General features: G+C 47.2%; 1 protein-coding gene across 1 annotated transcript in view; it reads left to right on the top strand.

Annotated features, from left to right (window-relative positions):
• TENM2 (teneurin transmembrane protein 2) overlaps nt 1–19,890 on the top strand; it is a 979,370-nt gene that overhangs the window by 777,708 nt on the left and 181,772 nt on the right. The window contains exon 8 of the mRNA XM_024753416.1: nt 14,007–14,202. Coding sequence (XP_024609184.1) covers nt 14,007–14,202 — 196 coding nt within the window. The remainder of the gene's footprint in view (nt 1–14,006; nt 14,203–19,890) is intronic.

Genomic DNA, 19,890 nt, shown 5'->3' with positions numbered 1-19,890 from the left:
GTACTACAAAGCTATTGACAAAGGATTAATCTCCGAAATATACAAGCACCTCATGCAGCTCAATATTTATTTAGTTTTTAATAATTTCCTTATGATGAATTCTTAAGAGTAGAATTGCTAGCATAAAGGAGTTACAATATGTCACATTTATGTAACAATAACAACAGCCATAAGAATAGCTGGTATTGATCTGGTGCTTACTGTGAGCTGGGCTGGACTCACAGCGACCCTCAGAGGTAGGAAATGTTACTGTCGGCATCTTAGGGATTAGAGAGCAGAGACTCAGAGAGTTGAAGTAACTTGCCCAGGGTCACAGTGCAGCCTGGTGAAAGGTTTAGGCCCAGCTTTGAGAGAAGCCACCAGTGCCCATGATTCTGTTCCGCTTTTGTGCTTGGGAAGGCATTTTGTGACTAGACACGTTCCCAGTTTACTCCCTCTCCTCAGTGATACATTTGATTTATTTTCACAAGCAGCCCACATAAGACCCTCCTGTCGATCTTAGGAGGGCACGGGGCCAAACGTGACGTTGTTGATAAACCACCGTCTAAAGACAATTAAATGGGAATGTGCGGTAAATAAGAAATCACATCAGAAAGGCACTGAGAGGGAAAAACTTCCATTCTTCTGACCTCATCGTAGAGCTTTGGCACACCTTGGAATAGCCTTGAGATGTTCATCACTATTGCTGAACTTGACCCATACGCTGTGGCTGACTAGGTCTTCAGAGCAGTACCTTCCACCCTTCTCCTGGGTTGGATCAAAAGGCAGCATGATGAGGGCATAGCCTTGTGGGAAGACGAAATATGAAATCGGTCCATTCATGTGCTCAACAAATATTCACTGAATGTCAGTACTGGGGATGCAGAGATGAAAGGCATTTAAAAAGATAGGGACCTGACAAGTTAAGCAACAAGGGCAGCATCACGTAGGGAGAGCTGGAAGACGCGGTACCAGTGGAAGATTAGAACTGACGTTCCAGGATCAGCTTGGTCTGGGTTTGAATCTTATCTCTGCTCTGTAGTAGCTGAAGGTTGGTGGATGAGACTCTCTAGATTCAGCTTTGCCATCTGTAAAATGAGGGCTGTACCTCATCAGGTTGTTGTGGGAATAAATGAGATAACGCCTAGGAAATAGGAAGCACCCCATGGAGATCAGTCGATTAGTCTGACTGGTTATGACCCTTACCGCTCACTCGCAGGTCACCTAGCAACCAGCGGTCTCTACAGGGAGAAAATGGCAAGGTCTCTGGCAGAAACCAGCGCTGGTTTGCAAACTGAGTTTTCATGGGTCCTCCTCAAGGCTCTAACCCAGATTGCAAAGATCAGAGTCTTCCAACTCGGTCAGGATTGGAAGGATTGGAAACAACTCAGGATTCCTGTCTCCTCTCAATCCTTTTATAAATATACGAGGCGGCAGGGGATCGGGGTGCCTCTCCTGGGGCACACTGCACAGACATCCAGTCGTGTCCAGCCCGAGCCCGGCTCTTCGTGGGCTGGGACAGGGGTGGACAGCGTGCATCCTGCTAGCGCTATTCCGTTGTACATTTCTCAGAGTCAATGCCGTGTATCATTTATGAAGTTGGTTCCTGTCCCTTGTATGATAAACTCATCAAATGTTAGCTAAAGAGTTGGGTACAGGTAGTTTAAGACCATGAAAATAGGCCACCACTTGTAACCTGTGCAGGATTTTAGGGCAGCTTCCTGAAGGAGATGCTACCCGAGCTGGCTCTTAGAAGGTGAGTTAAGCAGATAAAGAGAAAGGGAAGAGAGGGAAAGATCATTCCAAGCCGAGGGCAGTGAAGATCCCCCTTTTGTATGGACTGTGTTGAAGCTTCACATAACGATTGTCCTTTTTTTAAAGAACGGTGCTTTTCTTTAGCCGTCACTTACCAACGAGGACGTAGCTTTTCCTTTCAGAACTGGCTCTTACAAGGCCAGGAGGGACCAAGGAGGGCAGCCCCTCTGGAGGTTTAGTAGCTGTGACCCTGGGTTGAGTTTTTGCAGATTTACAGCGTGTACACAGCCCCTGCTAGGAATCCACGTTAAATAAAAGGAAAAGAGTGGTCAAACACCACAAAGCTATGAATTACCCTTGAAACTGGGAACACACACTTTTTATGTACTGAGGGGAAGTCTTGAAAATAGGAGATCAGGACTTAGGGTTTTCGACTGTTTCTCCCTGATCTCGAAAATTTCGTGGGAGAGGGTTAACAATCTCCCAAGAAGACCCTGTCTTCAGATAGATACATCATTCTATCAGAGGCAGGCCATAACCTTGGACTCCACCAACGTTTATTGAGCACCTACTATGTGCCGTGTGTCGAGGTGCTGCAGCAGTGGACAAGGCAGAGCTGGCCCTTGTGTGGCTGCCGGGCGCTGGCATTAGGCCCCTCTAAGAATTCCCAAGAAGGAAGGGCCACCTACCAGGGAATGCATTGTCCCTGCCTTGCCCTGGCCTGGCCTTATTACTTAAAGTTTATCCGTGTTGGGACTTCCCAGGTGGTCCAGTGGTTAGGACTCCGTGCTGCCACCGCAGGGGGCACGGGTTCGATCCCTGGTCGGATCCTAGCATGCCACATGGTGTGGCCAAAAAAAAAAAATGAGAAAGTTTATCTTTCTCGTGGAAATCCCTCTCTGAAACACCTCTGAGAACGTGGGGTGCTGGGATCTCACCATGGTGTTAGAGTTGGTGCTAACATTCTTTAGCAGTAACAGTCGATCCTTTTCTATTCATTTTTCCTTCCCCCTACATTCCCCCATCCCATCCCAGACATTCAAAACACACTCCTTCGAAAACCGCACTTTTAGGCTTGATAACGGAGTTGGTGGGCAGGGGGTGGGGCTTGGCAGGACCCATCAGCTGCTTATCTTCACCCAGCAAACCGCCAAAGCCCCTGCCAAGCCCAGAGGGCCCTCAGGGGAACCAGACACAGTGAACACACCAGGTGAGAAGCTGTCTTTTTATTACAGAAAAAGGGTCTGGTCTCATCTTTTTTTGTTGTTTTTTTTTTGTGGTACCCGGGCCTCTCACTATTGCAGCCTCTCCCGTTGCAGAGCACAGGCTCCGGACGCACAGGCTCAGCGGCCATGGCTCACGGGCCCAGCCGCTCCGTGGCATGTGGGATCCTCCCGGACCGGGGCACGAACCCGTGTCCCCCGCATTGGCAGGTAGACTCTCAACCACTGCGCCACCAGGGAAGCCCTGGTCTCATCTTTTATAACCGTTCGTCAGAGCATCCGTCTCTGCAGACCTTCCATCGGGCTACCGTCATACTGAAAGGAAACTCTGAAGTTTTAGAAGGCCAGCTCTCTGAGGGCAAAGACTGTCGGGTTCCCTGCCTCATCTCCAGGGCTGACAGAAGTGTGATCTGTAGTGGGCGCATCCATCCCCGTGGCCTGCTGGTCCCCTCTGCAGCCTGCAGACCCATGGTCTTGTCCGTACTCCCTCCAACTCTGCGGTGCTGGCCCGCTTGCTCTCCCCTCGTCATGCCAAGCTCATTCTGTCTCGTAGCTTTGGCACTGGCTGTTCCCTCTTTCTGGAATGCTCCTCCCTGATATTCAGGTGGCTCCTTCCTTCCTTTTGTCAGGCCTCTACCCAAACGCCATGCCCTCCGTGAGCCCTTTCCCGACAAGGGACTCTGAAACTGGATACTCCTTTATGCTTTATCCCCATACTCTACTTTATTTGGCTTCAGTCAACTGAATTTAGCCATAAATGACTAGCCGCCCAATGCACACATTTTACGTGTACAGTTTGATTCCTGAAATGTGAAAAGTGTGTCTATCTGAGTGGGCACCAACACAATCACGATATAAAGCATTGCCACCCCTCAGGAGCTCCCCTGGGCCCCATGGCAACCTCATACCAGCCCCCCGCTGATCTGCGTTCTGCCGCTAGAGGTTAGGTTTGTCTTCCCTGTAGTGTTATGAACAGGGTAGCCTGTGCTCTTTTGTGTCTGGCCTCTTTCACTCAGCCTAACACCAATGAGATTCACCCACGTTGCTGTGTGTGTCCGTGGCTCATCCCTGTTATTACTGAGTAGACGTGCGGTCGTGTGGCTGCACCATAATCGTCTTGTCCGCTCACTTGATGGGCATTCGGGTTGTCTCTGGTTTTTGCCCTTTTTTATCCATAGCCCTCATCACTCCCTGGCGTTCTGTTCCCCTAAGGCAACGTCAGTCCCCCGGAGGGCAGGGACCTTGGCCATGTGATTCACTGCTGGATCCCCAGGGCCCAGAGCAGGGAGGGCCAGGCACATAGTAGGTGCTCAATGTTTGTTGATGGAACCAATAGTTTTATATTCATTTTCCCCTGTAGCCTGAGGCCTGGGCAAGACACAGGCTTGCAAGCTGGGCTTCAGATCTTTCTTTCCTATGAACCCAATCTAGACACCTTCAAGCCTTCCAAGCAAAACCAAACGTTAGCTGGGGCTCCCTGCTCGGCGCTCAGTGTGTCTGTGCCCTGTCGTCCTGCCCATGATTTCTGACTTCCTGTGGCTTCTTCCTCTTGTATCTTTTGATCTCTGCTTTCTTGCCCCGTGATATCCAGGAAAGATGCTCACTCTCTTCGCTGGTTTCCATAAGAAATTCCATCACATCAAGGCTCTTAACAATTTCCCTTAGTTTTTTTCTCTTTTTTTATTTCTTGGGTTTGGGAGTGTGGGGAGGGGTCACAGGAAGAGGCCACGTTGTGGCCTGGGTGGTCCCCAACATCTTGCTGCTCTCACCTCCCCTCCCTTTGCCTCTCTCTAGCTCCCTCTCTATTTCCAGTAACCAAAAATGTCTTCCTTTGTCTCTCCCAGAGAAGTCCCGCCTGCCCTCACGTTCCTTGGTTTCTTGCTTTCTGCTTAAGCAGTGTGTTGAAGAACAGTTTTTCCCCCAAGAAGATTAGTAAAATGGCTCCATCTCATCACCGATGGGCGGGGTACCCCCTGAATCCCAGGCACCCCTGTCTTTGTCGTACCAGCGCAGCCTACCAAGAGGGAAGAGATACTCCAGGTCAGGGCAGTGGAATCCAAAACACAAAGCAACTTGTGTCCTGAGTAGGATTCTGTTGACAGTCCTGCAGGCTACTTTAGGAGCCCCTTTCTGTCCTCGGAGGCCCTCCCACCCTGACACACAGCAGAGATTCTCTTTCCCGAAGACAGGAAGGTAAACCTTGATCTCCCCATATGAGCAAGGCTGACCAGCACCACGTTCCGGCTGCCTGTTTATTCAGTGTACTGGCCTGGAATGCAGCGGATTTGGGACACGCTCACCTAAGCTGATTGCTTGGGTGTGAAGCCCAGTTCTGCCACTTACCAACTCCTGAGCAAGTGATGTAACCTCTCTGGGCCTCGGTTTCCTCATATGCAAAGTGGGGATAGTGATTTGTATTCATTGGGGCTATTATAAGCATTAAATGAGATCGTACATGCGAATCACTTAGAACAGTGCCTGGCCTCATTAAATGTTACCTCGTAGTATCATCCAAGCAGTTAGCAAACAAAACTCAGGAAAACTGTATCGAGTTTACTAAAAATTCCTAAGAACTTCTCCTAAAGAGGTTATGTCCTTTCAGTAGTTGTATCACCAGATTCCACTGTGTCGGTATATACACTTCACTCTGGGTACGATTTCCTTTGGGCCTAAAGGTTTTCATTCATTCAGTCAAGATCTTTGCTGAGTACCCACTACGTGTCAGGCACTGCTCTAGGCCCCAGGGGATACCACATGGAATAAAACAGACACGTCTCCTACTTATTTATTTATTTATTTTTCTGGATTCAAAGCTGGTTAACATTTATTTATTTGGTTGGTTTTTTAATTGAGGTATAGTTTATGTACAATATTATATAAGTTTCAGGTGTACAACGTAGTGAATTCACAATGTTTAAAGATTACATTCCATTTATAGTCATTCTAAGGTCTCCCAGTCTTGAGAAGTTTGTGTTCAAGAGTAGCGAGATGGACTATAAATTAGCAGATAAGTGACATGGTTTTTTTCAAAGAGTTTTTGATGAGTTTTTGCTGAGGACAGAAAAGGGGAAGTGATAGAAGCATTTTAGAATGGATGGTTAGGGATGCCCTTTCTAAGGTCATGGTGTTTAGGCAGGCATGATTGACAAGGAGCAGGCAGCTGGGGACCTCCCTGGTGGTCCAGTGGTAAAGAATTCGCCTTCCAGTGCAGGGGACGCGGGTTTGATCCCTGGTCTGGAAACTAAGATGCCACAGGGCGACTAAGCCTGCACGCCACAACTACTGAGCTCGCGCACCTCAATGAGAGAGCCCATGTGCTGCAAACCTCAGAGCCCATGCGCCCTGGAGCCTGCGTGCCACAACTAGAGAGAGAAAACCCGCAAGCCACAACTAGAGAGAAGCCTGCATGCCACAGCAAAGTGCCCGCTCTGAAATGAATGATCCCACATGCCTCAGCGAAGATCCCGTGTGCCACAACTAAGACCCAACGCGGCCAAAACTAAAATAAATAAATTGTTAAAAAAAAAAAAAAAAAAAAGGAAAGAAAAAAAGCAGGCAGCTGTAGGATCAGGAGGAAGAGCTTGTGCAAAGGCCCTGAGGCTGGGATGAGCTTGGCATATTCCAGAGACAGAGAGGAGAGCAGTGTGGCTGGAACACAAGGAGAGAGAAGTTTGGAGGTGAGCAACAGGAAATTATGGGCCAGGTATGGCCAGCACCCAGCAAAACCATCCAGAACTTTCTTGACCTCTTCTTGCATCTTCTGCAGTGGTCCATCTTTCTGTCCTCAGGTGCCCAACCCACTCTGCTCAAGTCTGATGCTAGCACTCCTGGGCTCTGCCTTCCTCCCCCTTCTCTGCTCACTGGCATCTTTAGGAAATTTACAAGCCAGGTCAGCCACCAGCTATGCTGGAAGCTACAGCCAGGTTCTTGGAAAACTTAAGGCGACCTCCCACCGTTAAGACTCACGCAGATCCAAGTCCAAGTCCTCGCTTGGCCACCAACCACAGTCAGTGGCCCTGGGTGTGTCACTTAACTTCTCTAGCAGCCTTTGTTCTCTCCTGAGAAATGGGGAGGAGAATAAGAGTTCTGGGAGGATGAAATGAGATACCATATATCAGCTTTTGCCATTATGCCTGGCACATAGCAAATGCCTAGAAAAAAAAAGGGTACTTCTTATTTTCGATGATTAGGTTTTCCGCCACTGCAAGAGGACGTGTGGTGAAAGAATCAAGAATTGCACCTATGTAGATGTAGTCTCCCCGGCTCCTTATCGTAAGGAATTTCGGGCTGCTTGATCCTCACGATGGAGCCCAGCGTGATGATTCCTACAGTCCGCAAATATAGGTGTTGTTTCCTTCCCAGAAGCTTAGGGGCTCGTGCGCATAGCTGGTGGACAGACAGCCCAGCAGTGCCCACACTGGGCCAGTCAGCATCTAATGAAGTGACTTGGACACTGTAAGGAGGAACTGAAAATGACAAGCGAGGCCACGTGGAAGGAAAGGAGCCTCCCACCCCCACCGGAGCACGGCCCACCACCCTCATCCTTCCACGCTTCCCGGAGCACTCAGCCCTTTGAAGGAGAGAAGAGAGGTGGTGCAGAGCTTTAGATGAGGAATCAGCCAGACCCACTTTGCCACGGGCCTAGCCGGAGGCAGAAGGAGATGCACAGGCCCCCAGGAGCGACCCACCACTGCCAGTTGTCACCAGATGCCACCAGAGACTCTGTGGTCATGTGGCTTCGAGCAGCCCTCACTCACACATGCTGCTTCCCTGCCATCCAGCCGACGGCTGCATGTGCCCTGCCATCTGAGGCAGAATCAACATCAGACGTCAGGAGGCCGGGGATGCAGCCAGCGCGGGGCCAGGCGCGGCAGGCTCTCCGTGGGAAATGTCGGCATTCGCCGCTGCTCCTGTCCACGTGGGCCCTCAGCGAGCAGGTGGTCCGAATAGCAAGAAACTTACTTACCCGCCCCCCGCCCCACTTTCCCAGGGTCCTGGACCCAGTAATAACATCTTCCTGAAGGGCGACGGATCTGTCTTTAACCTTGCCCTCTGTGGCAGGTGTGCATTTGCATGGCTTCCAGAAGCATCTCTCAGCTGCGCGCTCCCTGCCTGTGGACGCTTTCCCTCCTGGGGAAGTGACGGGCCCTGCTCAACGGTGCAGCCCCCTCTGCTCTCTCCTCCAGCTCCTCTGGAAACCCACTAAGTTATCTTAATTACCATTCCTCCTTGGTCTCTGCCGAGAAGGGGGCAGATTGAAAATTGGATCAGATATTTCCCGTGGTTTCTTTCTTTGTCCCTCAAGCGCTCGTAAAAGTTGTGTTTTCATGCCACTTTGGGCTATGACTGATGACTTAAAGGCACAGCCCTCACACTGCATGCCAACATGCGTTGTTTTCCAGAGGCCAAGGGAAAGAAGAGAACCTCGGTGAGAGAGGGGGAGTTTATCAGGGGTTATGGCGCTGTCACCCTCTGGGTGACCTTACTGCCTGGTCAGGAGAGGCCAGCTGCCTTGAGAGACAGACTTGGCCCTGCAGGCAGCCTGTGCACACACATCCCCCATCGGGGTTGGGTCACGTGCCTTCTGATCCTCTTCCAAGGCTCTCTGCAGATCTATTAGACAGAACGTGCCAGGAAGCAACCTTCTTAGTCCTTCAAGCACAGCACGGTCCTCCAGGCAGCCTGGAATTGATCATGATGGGATCCTGGAGCTGAGGAAACAGATGTCCCTGGTGCTAAGCCTGAGTTATCAATCCCCAGTGCTGGGGCATGAGAAAGCAACTCTGGCCAGGGTCTGAGTTCTTGGAAGATGGACTCTTCCTAGCGTCAGCCAGGCTGCCGTCTAGGATTCCTAGAGAGCAGAGGCTCTCCAGAACCAGATGGCCTCCATGCAAACCAGCTTCTTACTGCGCTTCTGCTTTCCCTGCCCTGGAAAGCAGTCTCTGCATCTGGCTGGCTTGATCCACCTTGTATTTCTAGCCTCCAACCCTCCCCGGGTTATAGCAGCCTTGAATGATGCTATGTGACGCTGCTTGGTATATGTTAACCTGTGAGGAGGGTAACTACATATTCCAAACGGGAGCACTCTCAAGAGTGGAAGGAGGAACAGAGGAGATGGAAACTGGGACACCCCTGGGCAAACTGGGATAGATAGACACCCTACACGTAATAGGTCGGAACTTGACCGACGGAAGATGCTGCCATCCTGGGTGATTCTCTCCCACCGCCCCTAAGAAATGGAAACATTTGCTGGTACTTTACTATAATCTTGGGAGGTGAACCAGGAAGGAAGAGAAGCGTGAGGTTAAGAAATCTTGAGGGCTGTGCTGAAATAACACATGAAATAACATATAACACAAATAACAGCACATGTCGAGGCCATGCCTCAACATTTCAGTAGCTTGATGTTTTTTTTCATGTGTACAACGTGATAGTGGGTTGGCCAAAAAGTTCGTTCAGTTTTAAGTAAACATAAAAGACACAGTTTTCATTTTCACCAAGAACTTTACTGAAAAATGTATTCATTAACCGAGTGAACTTTGGGGCCATGCCAGTATTTCAGCGTCTTTATGCACTGCAGTGTGCTCCCCACCAAAGCTTTGTTTCCATCCATCACCACACAGTTGACCCCCTTCCCCCATTTTGCCCTCCCCCACCCCCTTCCCCTCTGGTAGCCACTACCCCTTTTTTTCTGTGTCAGTGGCCTAATTTAGTAAGTGTTGATCGCTTGCTTGTGTCAGTATTTCCAGCTTCCCTCCAAGTGCTAATCTAGGATCCAGGCCACTCCTATCTTGTGACTCCATCATCTTGGGCTTTAAGAGAACTCTGGTTCTCTCTAGAGGCAGATAGGTAGGGAGAGTGGGCAAGTAGGAGGTGGCACAGAACGTTTTATGGCAGGGTCTAGAAGTGGAGTTCATCCCACAGCATATGTTCCATTGACGGGAACACTGTCACATGCTCCCACGTAAAAGCGAGGGAGCTGGAAAGGAACAAGACACTGATACAGACAGTGACCATCAATCTCTACCACAGTGGTCACTAAGGAACAGTGTCAAAGGAGGAAAAGAGGGAAGACAAGCGATGGAACAAAGAAAGTCCAAAGAAAGAAAGGGTACATTGGACATCATCCCATTGAGAATTTTTTTAATTAATTAATTTATTTATTTATTTTTGGCTGTGTTGGGTCTTCGTTGCCGCGCACGGGCTTTCTCTAGTTGCGGCGAGCGGGGGCTACTCTTCATTTCAGTGCGTGGGCTTCTCATCGCGCTGGCTTCTCTGGTTGTGGAGCACGGGCTCTAGGCGCGCAGGCTCAGTAGTTGCGGCTCGTGGACTCTAGAGCACAGGCTCAGTAGTTGTGGCGCACGGATTTAGCTGCTCCGCGGCACGTGGGATCTTCCCGCACCAGGGCTCTAACCCGTGTCCCCTGCATTGGCAGGTGGATTCTTAACCACTACGCCACCAGGGAAGTCCCTCCACTGAGAATTGAAAAGGTGAAGTCATAATGGCCGTCTAAAGTCACCTCTCAAATCTGGATGATCTATAGGCATGCACAGATTCCTTGGCCCACGGTGTCCATCATGTGCATGTCTGGTGGTGCATGGCTGAGGCTTGCGGCCTGTAACTCTGCCCCTTTCTCTCCTATTCAGGAAAGCACATTAGAAGACAAGGGAGGGCAGGTGATTATTACTGGAGACAAAACCTTCAGTACATGGCAACTTAGTTTCCTTTCAGTGGAATTCATTTACAGATTCAGTATTTTATGCACCTGATATTTTACAAATATTTGTTGATCAAACTCTGCTCAAGGTGAATTAGACACAGCAATGAATTATCATCATGATAGCAGAAACTTTCAGGGTGTGTTTACCATATACTGAGTACTGACTATTCTAAGCACTTTACATGGTTTGACTCATTTAATCTTTACAACAGTGTTTTGCTGTATTATTATTATGTTTTGAAATTATACCCATTTTAAAGATAAGGAGACTGAGACACAGAGAATTGAAATAGGTTGTGCAAGTGTCACAGCAAGTAAGCAGCAGAGCGTGGGTTCTAATCAGGCAGTCTAGCTCCGAAGTTCTCAGTCTTAACCACTCTACCATGCAGAAGAAATCCCTGCCCTCCTGGAGTTTACATCCTTCTAAGTAGACAGACAATAAGCATAAAAACATTATATCAGGGCTTCCCTGGTGGCGCAGTGGTTGAGAATCCGCCTGCCAATGCAGGGGACACAGGTTCGAGCCCTGGTCTGGGAAGATCCCACATGCCACAAAGCAACTAAGCCCGTGCGCCACAACTACCGAGCCTGCGCTCTAGAGCCCACAAGCCACAACTACTGAAGCCCGTGCTCGTAGAGCCCTTGCTCCACAACACGAGAAGTCACCACAATGAGAAACCCACGCACCACCGCAACGAAGAGTAGCCCCCGCTCGCCGCAACTAGAGAAAGCCCGTGCACGGCAACGAAGACCCAACGCAGCCAAAAATTAATTAGTTAATTAATTTTCTAAAAAAAACATTGTATCATTTTAGAGGGTGAAAAGTGCTTTGAAGAAAATAAAGCACAACAAAGAGATACAGGATTGGGACGCGTCAGACCAACATGTCCCAGTGCCCCTGGCTCACAGATTCTTCCTTAAATGAAAACTGCTCTCCGTACTTCCGTGGAGGGGCTCCGAGGAGCCGGCCAAAATAGATGTCTCTCCTCTAACAAATACCTTTTCCAAGAGTCATTTGATTGGTTGGACAGCGCACACTGCTACTGGTCCTAAGCCATTTCTGTGCCCCTGGGCTGGGCAGCCAGTTCAGCAAGAGATGACTGATGCCCACATTAATAATGAGCAATGGCCCCATGCAAGTAACCACCTTCCCCCAACTTTTCCTCGTGGGAGTGATAACCTGGACCCCAAATGAACTATATCCTTCTCACCTCGGCACCGAGGAAGTTACACTCATTCCTCTGGCTGACAGCAGTTTGTAGACATGGGTCTGGGTAGTCGGAAGTTTACAAGTTGCTAAGGAGCAAATGCTCTGGTTACAAAGGGCTCCGAAAGGAGCATCAGTTTGTCATATCACTGCAGATCATTTATTTTATCCCATAAAGACAGCTGCAACCAACAGGCTCTGGGGTAGAGGGAAGCTAAATACAAACATTCGTTTCCTGAGAGATGGAGGAGATTTCCACTTCCTACGCAACGTCCCTTGCCAGGCCCCCAGATACAAAAACTAGAACCATGTGCTTCTCTTCTGCGATCCTTGTGATTTGCAAATAAGTGACTCAGAGTCACAAGGTACTTCATAAAATGGTTATTATCTTCCAGGCACTGCCCTAAGCATTATCTCATGTCATCCTTATAACATCCCCGAAAGGTGGGTGTTATTGTTCCCTAGTATGCAAACCAGGAAGAGGGTAAAAGATCCGCCTCACTTCAAACAGTAGCGAATGGCAGTCAGAATTCAAACCCAGGTCTGTCTGACAGCAGAACCTTTGTACCTAAGCTTATAGACTCTTCTGGTTTCAATTATCACATTTCAGTTGGGAAAAGCTGGCAATTCTGCTGACAAGGAAGTCCCATTAGTAGATTTCCTGGAGTTTCATTCTTTGAAGTTCGTGAAAGGGGTTACAGTGGATGTCGGTAACCCACATAACCCTTTTTATGGCAGGGAAAGTGGTGAGAGAGAGCTTAATCCCACAGTGGTGGTTTTTATCTGCTAAAGACCTACACTTTGAATGTTCTCTGGGAGTCAAGGTGCAAATGACTTTCCTGTGGAATGATTTCGCAAGAGTTCGCAAGATGATTGCACTTCTGCTGGGGTCTTATTGATTTTCTCATCAACAAGTAAGAAACATGGGTGTCCTCTTTGCCTTTCCCTTCATCCTCCCTGTCCAGCCCATGGTCAAGCCCTGTCCTCTCTTCCCTAGAAATGTTCCTGCAAAGTTGTCCCCTTTCCTCATTCACTGTCCTCATCAAGACGCCTGTCACATCACACTTGGGTTTCTGCAGTTGCTTGCTAACTGGTCTTTCTGCTTCTTTTCATTCCCTCTTCTAGAACACCTCATAGCCTGCCTGCAAATGAATTCCTCAGAACATTCCTCCCATCACGTCGTCAGTCACTGCTCAAGGATCTTCTGTGGCTCCCACTTGCCTGCCGCAGGATTTCACCATTCCCTAGGACAGGCCCCTTTGGATCACACTTGCTCTCCCGTTCCCCTCACCCCATTCCTGGTTGCCTTCACCCACCACTCTGTCTTCCACTGATTGCTTCCAGTTCTGAGCCTGGTTTCCATTGAAACAGAGTTTCATAGTTAATTGCTGGTCGATGGGAGGCCAGGCACTGTGAGGGCACTGCACCTAAACAGATCTAGGTCCACAGTTTTGCTTGCTCACTTGGTCACTGGGTGACTTTTGATGTGTTGCTGGACTTCTCTGAGCCTCAGTTTTCTTATCTGTAAAACAAGACACCAATAGTGCCAATCTTACAGGGGTTTTGCAAGAGTTGAATGAAATGATGACGACGATGGTGGTGGTGATGACAGCTCACGTGTATTTTGTGTTTGCTTTGTGCCAGGCACTGTTATCAATATGATCTTATTTCTCACAACAAGCTATAACATAGGTACTGTTATTTTCAGTTTTGCAGATGGGAAAATTGAGGGAGGGACAGGTGAAGCTAATAAGTTCCAGATTCTCTCCCAGGTAGTCTGGCTCCTCAGCCCTCTTTCTTAACTACTCTGATATACCACCTTCCTTTTGTGAATGATCAGTCAGTGGTATCTGGTAACATAGGTGCATAATTCTTTACCTGAAACTCTTGAGTGCCAGATGCAATTTGGAATTCAGAATTGGGGGAATTATTAAAAAGTTATACTTGGCATATGCTATGTATCCTATAACACCCCAGTAGGGACTGGAGCAAAAACCCAGCTCTCGCTCTCTCTCTCTCTCTCTCTCTCTCTCACACACACACACACACACACACACACACACACGCACACGCACACGCACACACACCCACAGAAAAGTCACATGCTCTCTTCTTTTCCCAGTATGACTTCATGGAGCGTCTGGACGGGAAGGAGAAATGGAGCGTGGTCGAGTCACCCAGGGAACGCCGGAGCATACAGACCCTGGTTCAAAACGAAGCCGTGTTTGTCCAATACCTGGACGTGGGCCTGTGGCACCTGGCCTTCTACAATGATGGCAAAGACAAAGAGATGGTTTCCTTCAACACTGTAGTCTTAGGTAGGTACGGGATCTCTGAGGTGATATGTCATGAAGGAAAGGATGGAAGTGTCTGGCTTCTCTGTTGAAGGCGCATCTTCCAAGGTGGTCCTACTATGTAGGGGACCAAACCAGCATCCTTAATTTAGGGTTCATAGTATCATCCACCTAAAACTAGCCCTGATTAAAATATGAATGCTACTTAAATCATGAAAAAGGCACTGTGAGTACCAGGGATTGAGTTGCAGTGAAGAGCTTGGGTCCAACCACCTGGCTCAAGCCCTGGCCACACAACCTAGGCAAATCATTGGACTTTTGTCAGCCTCAGTTCCTCATGGTAAAACAGAACTAACTAGTCCCTCCTTATAGTGCTACTGTAAGGAGTAAGTGAAATGTTACAGGTATAAATCCCTAAGCAGCCAGTAAATACTGACCATTTGTGTCAGGTCACAATTTTTCTCAAAAATCAAGGAAAGCTCAAAGTAAAATTTTTTTTAAAAACCTGACAAATAAATCAGGAAAAGGCTATAACCATAAGAAAGAAATCATATCTTTGTTCCCACATTGGTAAATCTCAAAAAGCTTTAATTAAGCACTTGTCATTTGGGGCATGTTTTATAGCAGTCCTTTTTAGTAGCCGTTGGGGAAAAGCTAAGATTTTATCCAAAATTTCCCCTTATATGTGCATACAAACCCGTAAGAGGGCCACTATTTTGAGAATATTTCATGAGGTTTTCTAAAGCAAGCCCTAAGAATTTTAACAATCATATCACCTATAAATAATTTTCATAACATTTATTTTGTCATTAGGTTTTAATCTTCTTACTAATGATAATAACTGATCCTCTCTGAATCAGGGAAGATTGTTAGACCCATTTCACAGAGGAATTAACTGAGGTTCGGGAAACTGAGTCCCTCAAGGTCCCAGGATATGGAAATGGTGGAAATGGCATGGACTTCTGGGCCTCATTCATTGCCTTTCTGCAACGCCATGTTGTCCCAGCAGCGTTTAGTTGTGGACCTCAAGTTTCACTAGAGAAACCTAGATAAGACGGTTGATCCAGGATTAAATCCTACCTTTTCTTTCCCACATCCTACCTGCGAGAGTCACTAAACTCCCTGAGCCTCAGGTTCATCGTTTGTGGGAAGGTAATGACGATATCTCCGAAGGGAGGGATGATGTGACTTCACGTACTGAACCTGTCTGGAATGGAGCTGGTAGTCACTCGTGAAAGCCAATGATTTTTTTTTTTAATATTTATTTATTTATTTGGCTGCACTGGGTCTTATTTTCAGGATCTTCATTGCAGCACGCAGGATCTTTAGTTGCGGCATGTGGGATCTTTTAGTTGCTGAATGCAGGATCTTTTAGTTGCGGCACGTGGGATCTAGTTCCCTGACCAGGGATCGAACCCAGGCCCCCTGCATTGGGAGCGCGGAGCCTTAGCCACCGGACCACCAGGGAAGTCCCAAGCTGATGACTTTTTAAGAGCGCATCTTGTACAGCTGTTTTTCTATTGACTGCAATGTTAAGAACTTCTCTGTTAGCTTCATGGATTGCTCTGAAGGATTCCCTGATTCTTGAAAGAGAACCTGAAATTCAGGTGGCAGCCACAACTTCAGAATGGTACAAAATCAGGTGGGATTTGGTATTTACCATAGCATTGAAGTTAATGTTTAGTCCCTCTGTTAAGGAAAGATTGGCCCTAACAGGGTTAGCCAAATGCTCCTTTTAAAGCAGTGCTTGGCATGCCAGAGCCCATGGGCCAAGTCTGGCCCACTGCCTATTTTTATAAATAAAGTTTTATTGGACCACAGCCACATTCATCTGTTGACAAATCGTCTGTGGCAGCTATAACAACAGAGTTGAGTGGTTGCAGTGGAGACAGTTTGGCCCATAAAGCCTAAATATTTACTCTCTGTCACTTGACAGAAAAAGTTTGCCAAGCCCTGCTCTACACTAATGGCATAAACTTTGTATCAGGAAAGTCACTGGAGAAGTCTTCCACCGTTAGGGAAAGTTCCCAGGAGCATGTTATGTACCAATGAGGGGAAAAAAAAAATAATGTAAAAGGATAAAAACCAGATCACAAAAGAAAGAAACTGGCAACACATTTAGAACTAGTTTGAGATGGTAAGATAAAGAACAATCTTTTTCTTAAGAGCATGATGGGAAATGATATCCTTTTGGTCACCTTGTGTGTTTTCTTAAAAAAACTTTTTGTAAATCTTTTTTTTTTTCTAATTTTTATCGGAATATAGTAGATTTACAATGTTGTGCTAGTTTCAGGTGTACAGTAAAATGCGTCAGTTATCCATATACAGATATCTTACTCTTTTTTAGATTCTTTTCCCACATAGGTCATTACAGAGTAGAGTAGCGTTCCCTGGTGCTATAGAGTTGGTCCTTATTAGTTATCTATTTTATATGTAGTAGTGTGTACGTGTCAATCCCGATCCTCCAATTTATCCCCACCCCTTTCCCCCTTGATAATCATAAGCTTGTTTTCTACATCTGTGACTCCATTTCTGTTTTGTAAATAAGTTTATTTGCACCATTTTCTGAGATTCCACATATAAGTGAGAGCATGTGATATTTGTCTTTCTCTGTCTGACTGACCTCACTCAGTATGACAATCTCCAGGTCCATGCATTCGCCTTGTGTTTAAATGCAAAGACTTGATACACATGACAGCAGACCCCACACACAGCAGCTGGCTTAGCTGGAGTCTATAACGACTCAGTGGAATGGTTAATAACAAAAACAGTGACGACGGCACATCTATAGAGAGTTGACCATGTACTAGCTCCTGGACTTGGCCCTTCTGGGGTCTAGATCAGTTAACCCACAGAGTAGTTATATGAGGTCATTACTACCAATATTCTGTTTTCCAGTTGAGGAAGCCCAGACTCAGAGAAGTTAAACAAGTTGCCCAAGGTCACACACAGCTAGTAAGGGGTGGAGTCAGGATTCAAACTCTCCCAGAGCCTGTGCTCTTAACCACTGGATTGCTTTGGATTCGAGCCAGATAAATCCCTTTCCCCTTCCACACAGCAAGTTGTCTGGGGGACTTATTATCTAATAATGGCTTCTGCCCTTCGTTGCCTTTATCCACATGGACACAGACAGTGGTAGTGAGATGCCCTTCCCCCAGGCCATTACCCTCATTCGCCTGTCGGAGCTGGGAATAGCAATTCTCCCCAGAGGATTTCTCTCGTCTGGACTGTAGCTCGAAGAGAAAGTCAGAGGTAATCTGCCTAATCGTTGGGCAGACATCTTGATAGAGCAATGATAGTAATTGGCCTGAAATGTAGGGAAAAGTGCAGTGTTTTATTTGGTTCAGAGATTCTCCCACACATATCTATTATCGGAACACACTCCATCAAGAGCAGCCAGGAGCGCCGAAAGCCCCTGTGATATGAAACAGAAGGAAGGATGTTAGATGGGTGTTGACCAGCCATCACACTAAATATACCTTTGACTCAGGGATGTCTTTTGTGTTTTGGAGAGAAGCAGCCTGCTTTCAGAAATGAGTTTCATCTCAGGGTACAACAGAGTGGCATTCTTGAAGCACGGTGCAGATTTCGGGGAGGCTAGCCTCCACTTGTATAAAAATCCAATTTCCTGGGCTAACTCTCATCACCTGCCTTGTTTCCTCAACGAAAGTCCAACCAGGTTGACAAAAAGGAAAGCTGATAAGATTTCAAGAGTAATATTTAATTGGGTGTTGGAAAAAGGGGACTGAGAGAGGTGAGCTCCTTCTATATTTCAGCAGTACTACATAATTGTTTCTTTCCTCAAAAACTGTAGAAATGCTTCAAAGACAAGACCTGGGCGGGGGGTGGCATGGTGAGAATGTAAATCGATACAGCCACTAGGGAGAACAGTATGGAGGTTCCTTAAAAAACTAAAAACAGAACTACCATATGGGCCAGCAATCCCACTACTGGGCATATACCCTGAGGAAACCATAATTCAAAAAGACACATGCACCCCAATGTTCACTGCAGCACTAATTACAGTAGCCAGGACACGGAAGCAACCTAAGTGTCCATCGACAGATGAATGGATAAAGATGTGGTACATATATACAATGGAATGTTACTCAGCCATAAAAAGGAACGAAATTGTGCCATTTGCAGAGACATGGATGGACCTAGAGACTGTCATATAGAGTGAAGAGAGTCAGAAAGAGAAAAACAAACATCGTATAATATCACTTATATTTGAAATCTAGAAAAATGATGCAGTTGAGCTTATTTGCAAAGCAGAAATAGAGACAAAGACGTAGAGAACAAACGTATGGATACCAAGGTGGCGGGGAGGTGGGATGAATTGTATACCAAGGTGACGGGGAGGTGGGATGAATTGGGAGACTGGGATTGACATATATACACTACTATACATAAGATAGATAACTAATGAGAACCTACAGTATAGCACAGGGAACTCTACTCGTTGCTCTGTGGTGACCTAAATGGGAAGGAAATCCGAAAAAGAGGGGATATATGTACACGTATAGCTGATTCACTTTGCTGTACGGCAGAAACTAGCACAACGTTGTAAAGCAACTACACTCCAATAGAAATTAATTTTTTAAAAAGACCTGGGGAAATTGAATGAAAAATACTCTTCACTGCAGTTTTTGCTCATTTTGGATTCTCCCACCCTCTGAGATGCGTGCGCGTACACACATACATACACACACACGTCTACGATTACTTACCAAGGACCTACTGTGTGCCAAGCATTGAGAATACCTGGGTGATCAGTTCAGATCTGGTCTCTTCCTCATGGAGCTTGATGAGAGAAGACAGATAGGTAAAAAGACAATTATAGGAATTAGGGGAAGGTAGAGGAAAGGGAGGGTACAAAACCCAGGTTGAGGGCAGTAGGGAAGGAAGATGCCTAGAAGCTAAATGTTTTCTAAACTGAGACTTAAGGATAAATACCTCAGCTAAAGGGCAAGGAGGCCTTCCAGCCCAGCACAGAGCCTCTGCAAAGACTTTAGTCCTTTTCCCTGGGACTGTGGTAGCAAAGAGCTTCCTGTCTTCCATGCTCTGTCTCTGAGGATGTTAGGTTGGAGAACAGGGAGATTTCCACCAAAGCATCCCCAGACCCAGATGCGCAGTGAGAACCTAGCTCTACTTTGCTGTCCGAGTGACTTCTGAACATGCAAGCTGGATGGTGTCACGTTTCTGTTGAAAATTTTTCACTTGCTCCCATTGGTCATCCACATGGTCTCCAGGGCCCTAGATGATCTGGGTTTCTCCAGACTCATCTTAGGTCACTCTCTTCCTTTTTAGCTACCCTCCAGCCACGTGGGATTCAGTTCTGCCGTTTTCCACCTCAGGGCCTTTGCATCAGCTCTTCCTTCTGCCTGGGATACTCTTTCTTGCTTGCTTTTTAATTTTTTTTAATTTTTTTTTTTGTGGCCACGCTGCGAGGCTTGCAGGATCTTAGTTCCCCGACCAGGGATCAAACCTCGGCCCACTGCAGTGGAAGCACAGGGTCCTAACCACTGGACCGCCAGGGCATTCCCCTGCCTGGAATACTCTTCACCTGGCTGTTCCAGCTCACCCTTATATGTCACCTGCATAGAATAGAGATGCCCTCCCTGACTGTCCTTTCTTAGTAGCTTCCACCTCTTACTCCCCGTCACAGTGTCCTATTCTCATTTTTTTTTTTTTTTTTTTTTAACGGTACAC

The sequence above is a fragment of the Neophocaena asiaeorientalis genome, unplaced genomic scaffold (genome assembly GCF_003031525.2).
Source record: "Neophocaena asiaeorientalis asiaeorientalis breed wild unplaced genomic scaffold, Neophocaena_asiaeorientalis_V1.1 scaffold268, whole genome shotgun sequence".
Taxonomy (NCBI): Eukaryota; Metazoa; Chordata; class Mammalia; order Artiodactyla; family Phocoenidae; genus Neophocaena; species Neophocaena asiaeorientalis.
This window is presented reverse-complemented; position numbering and strand designations above follow the sequence as displayed.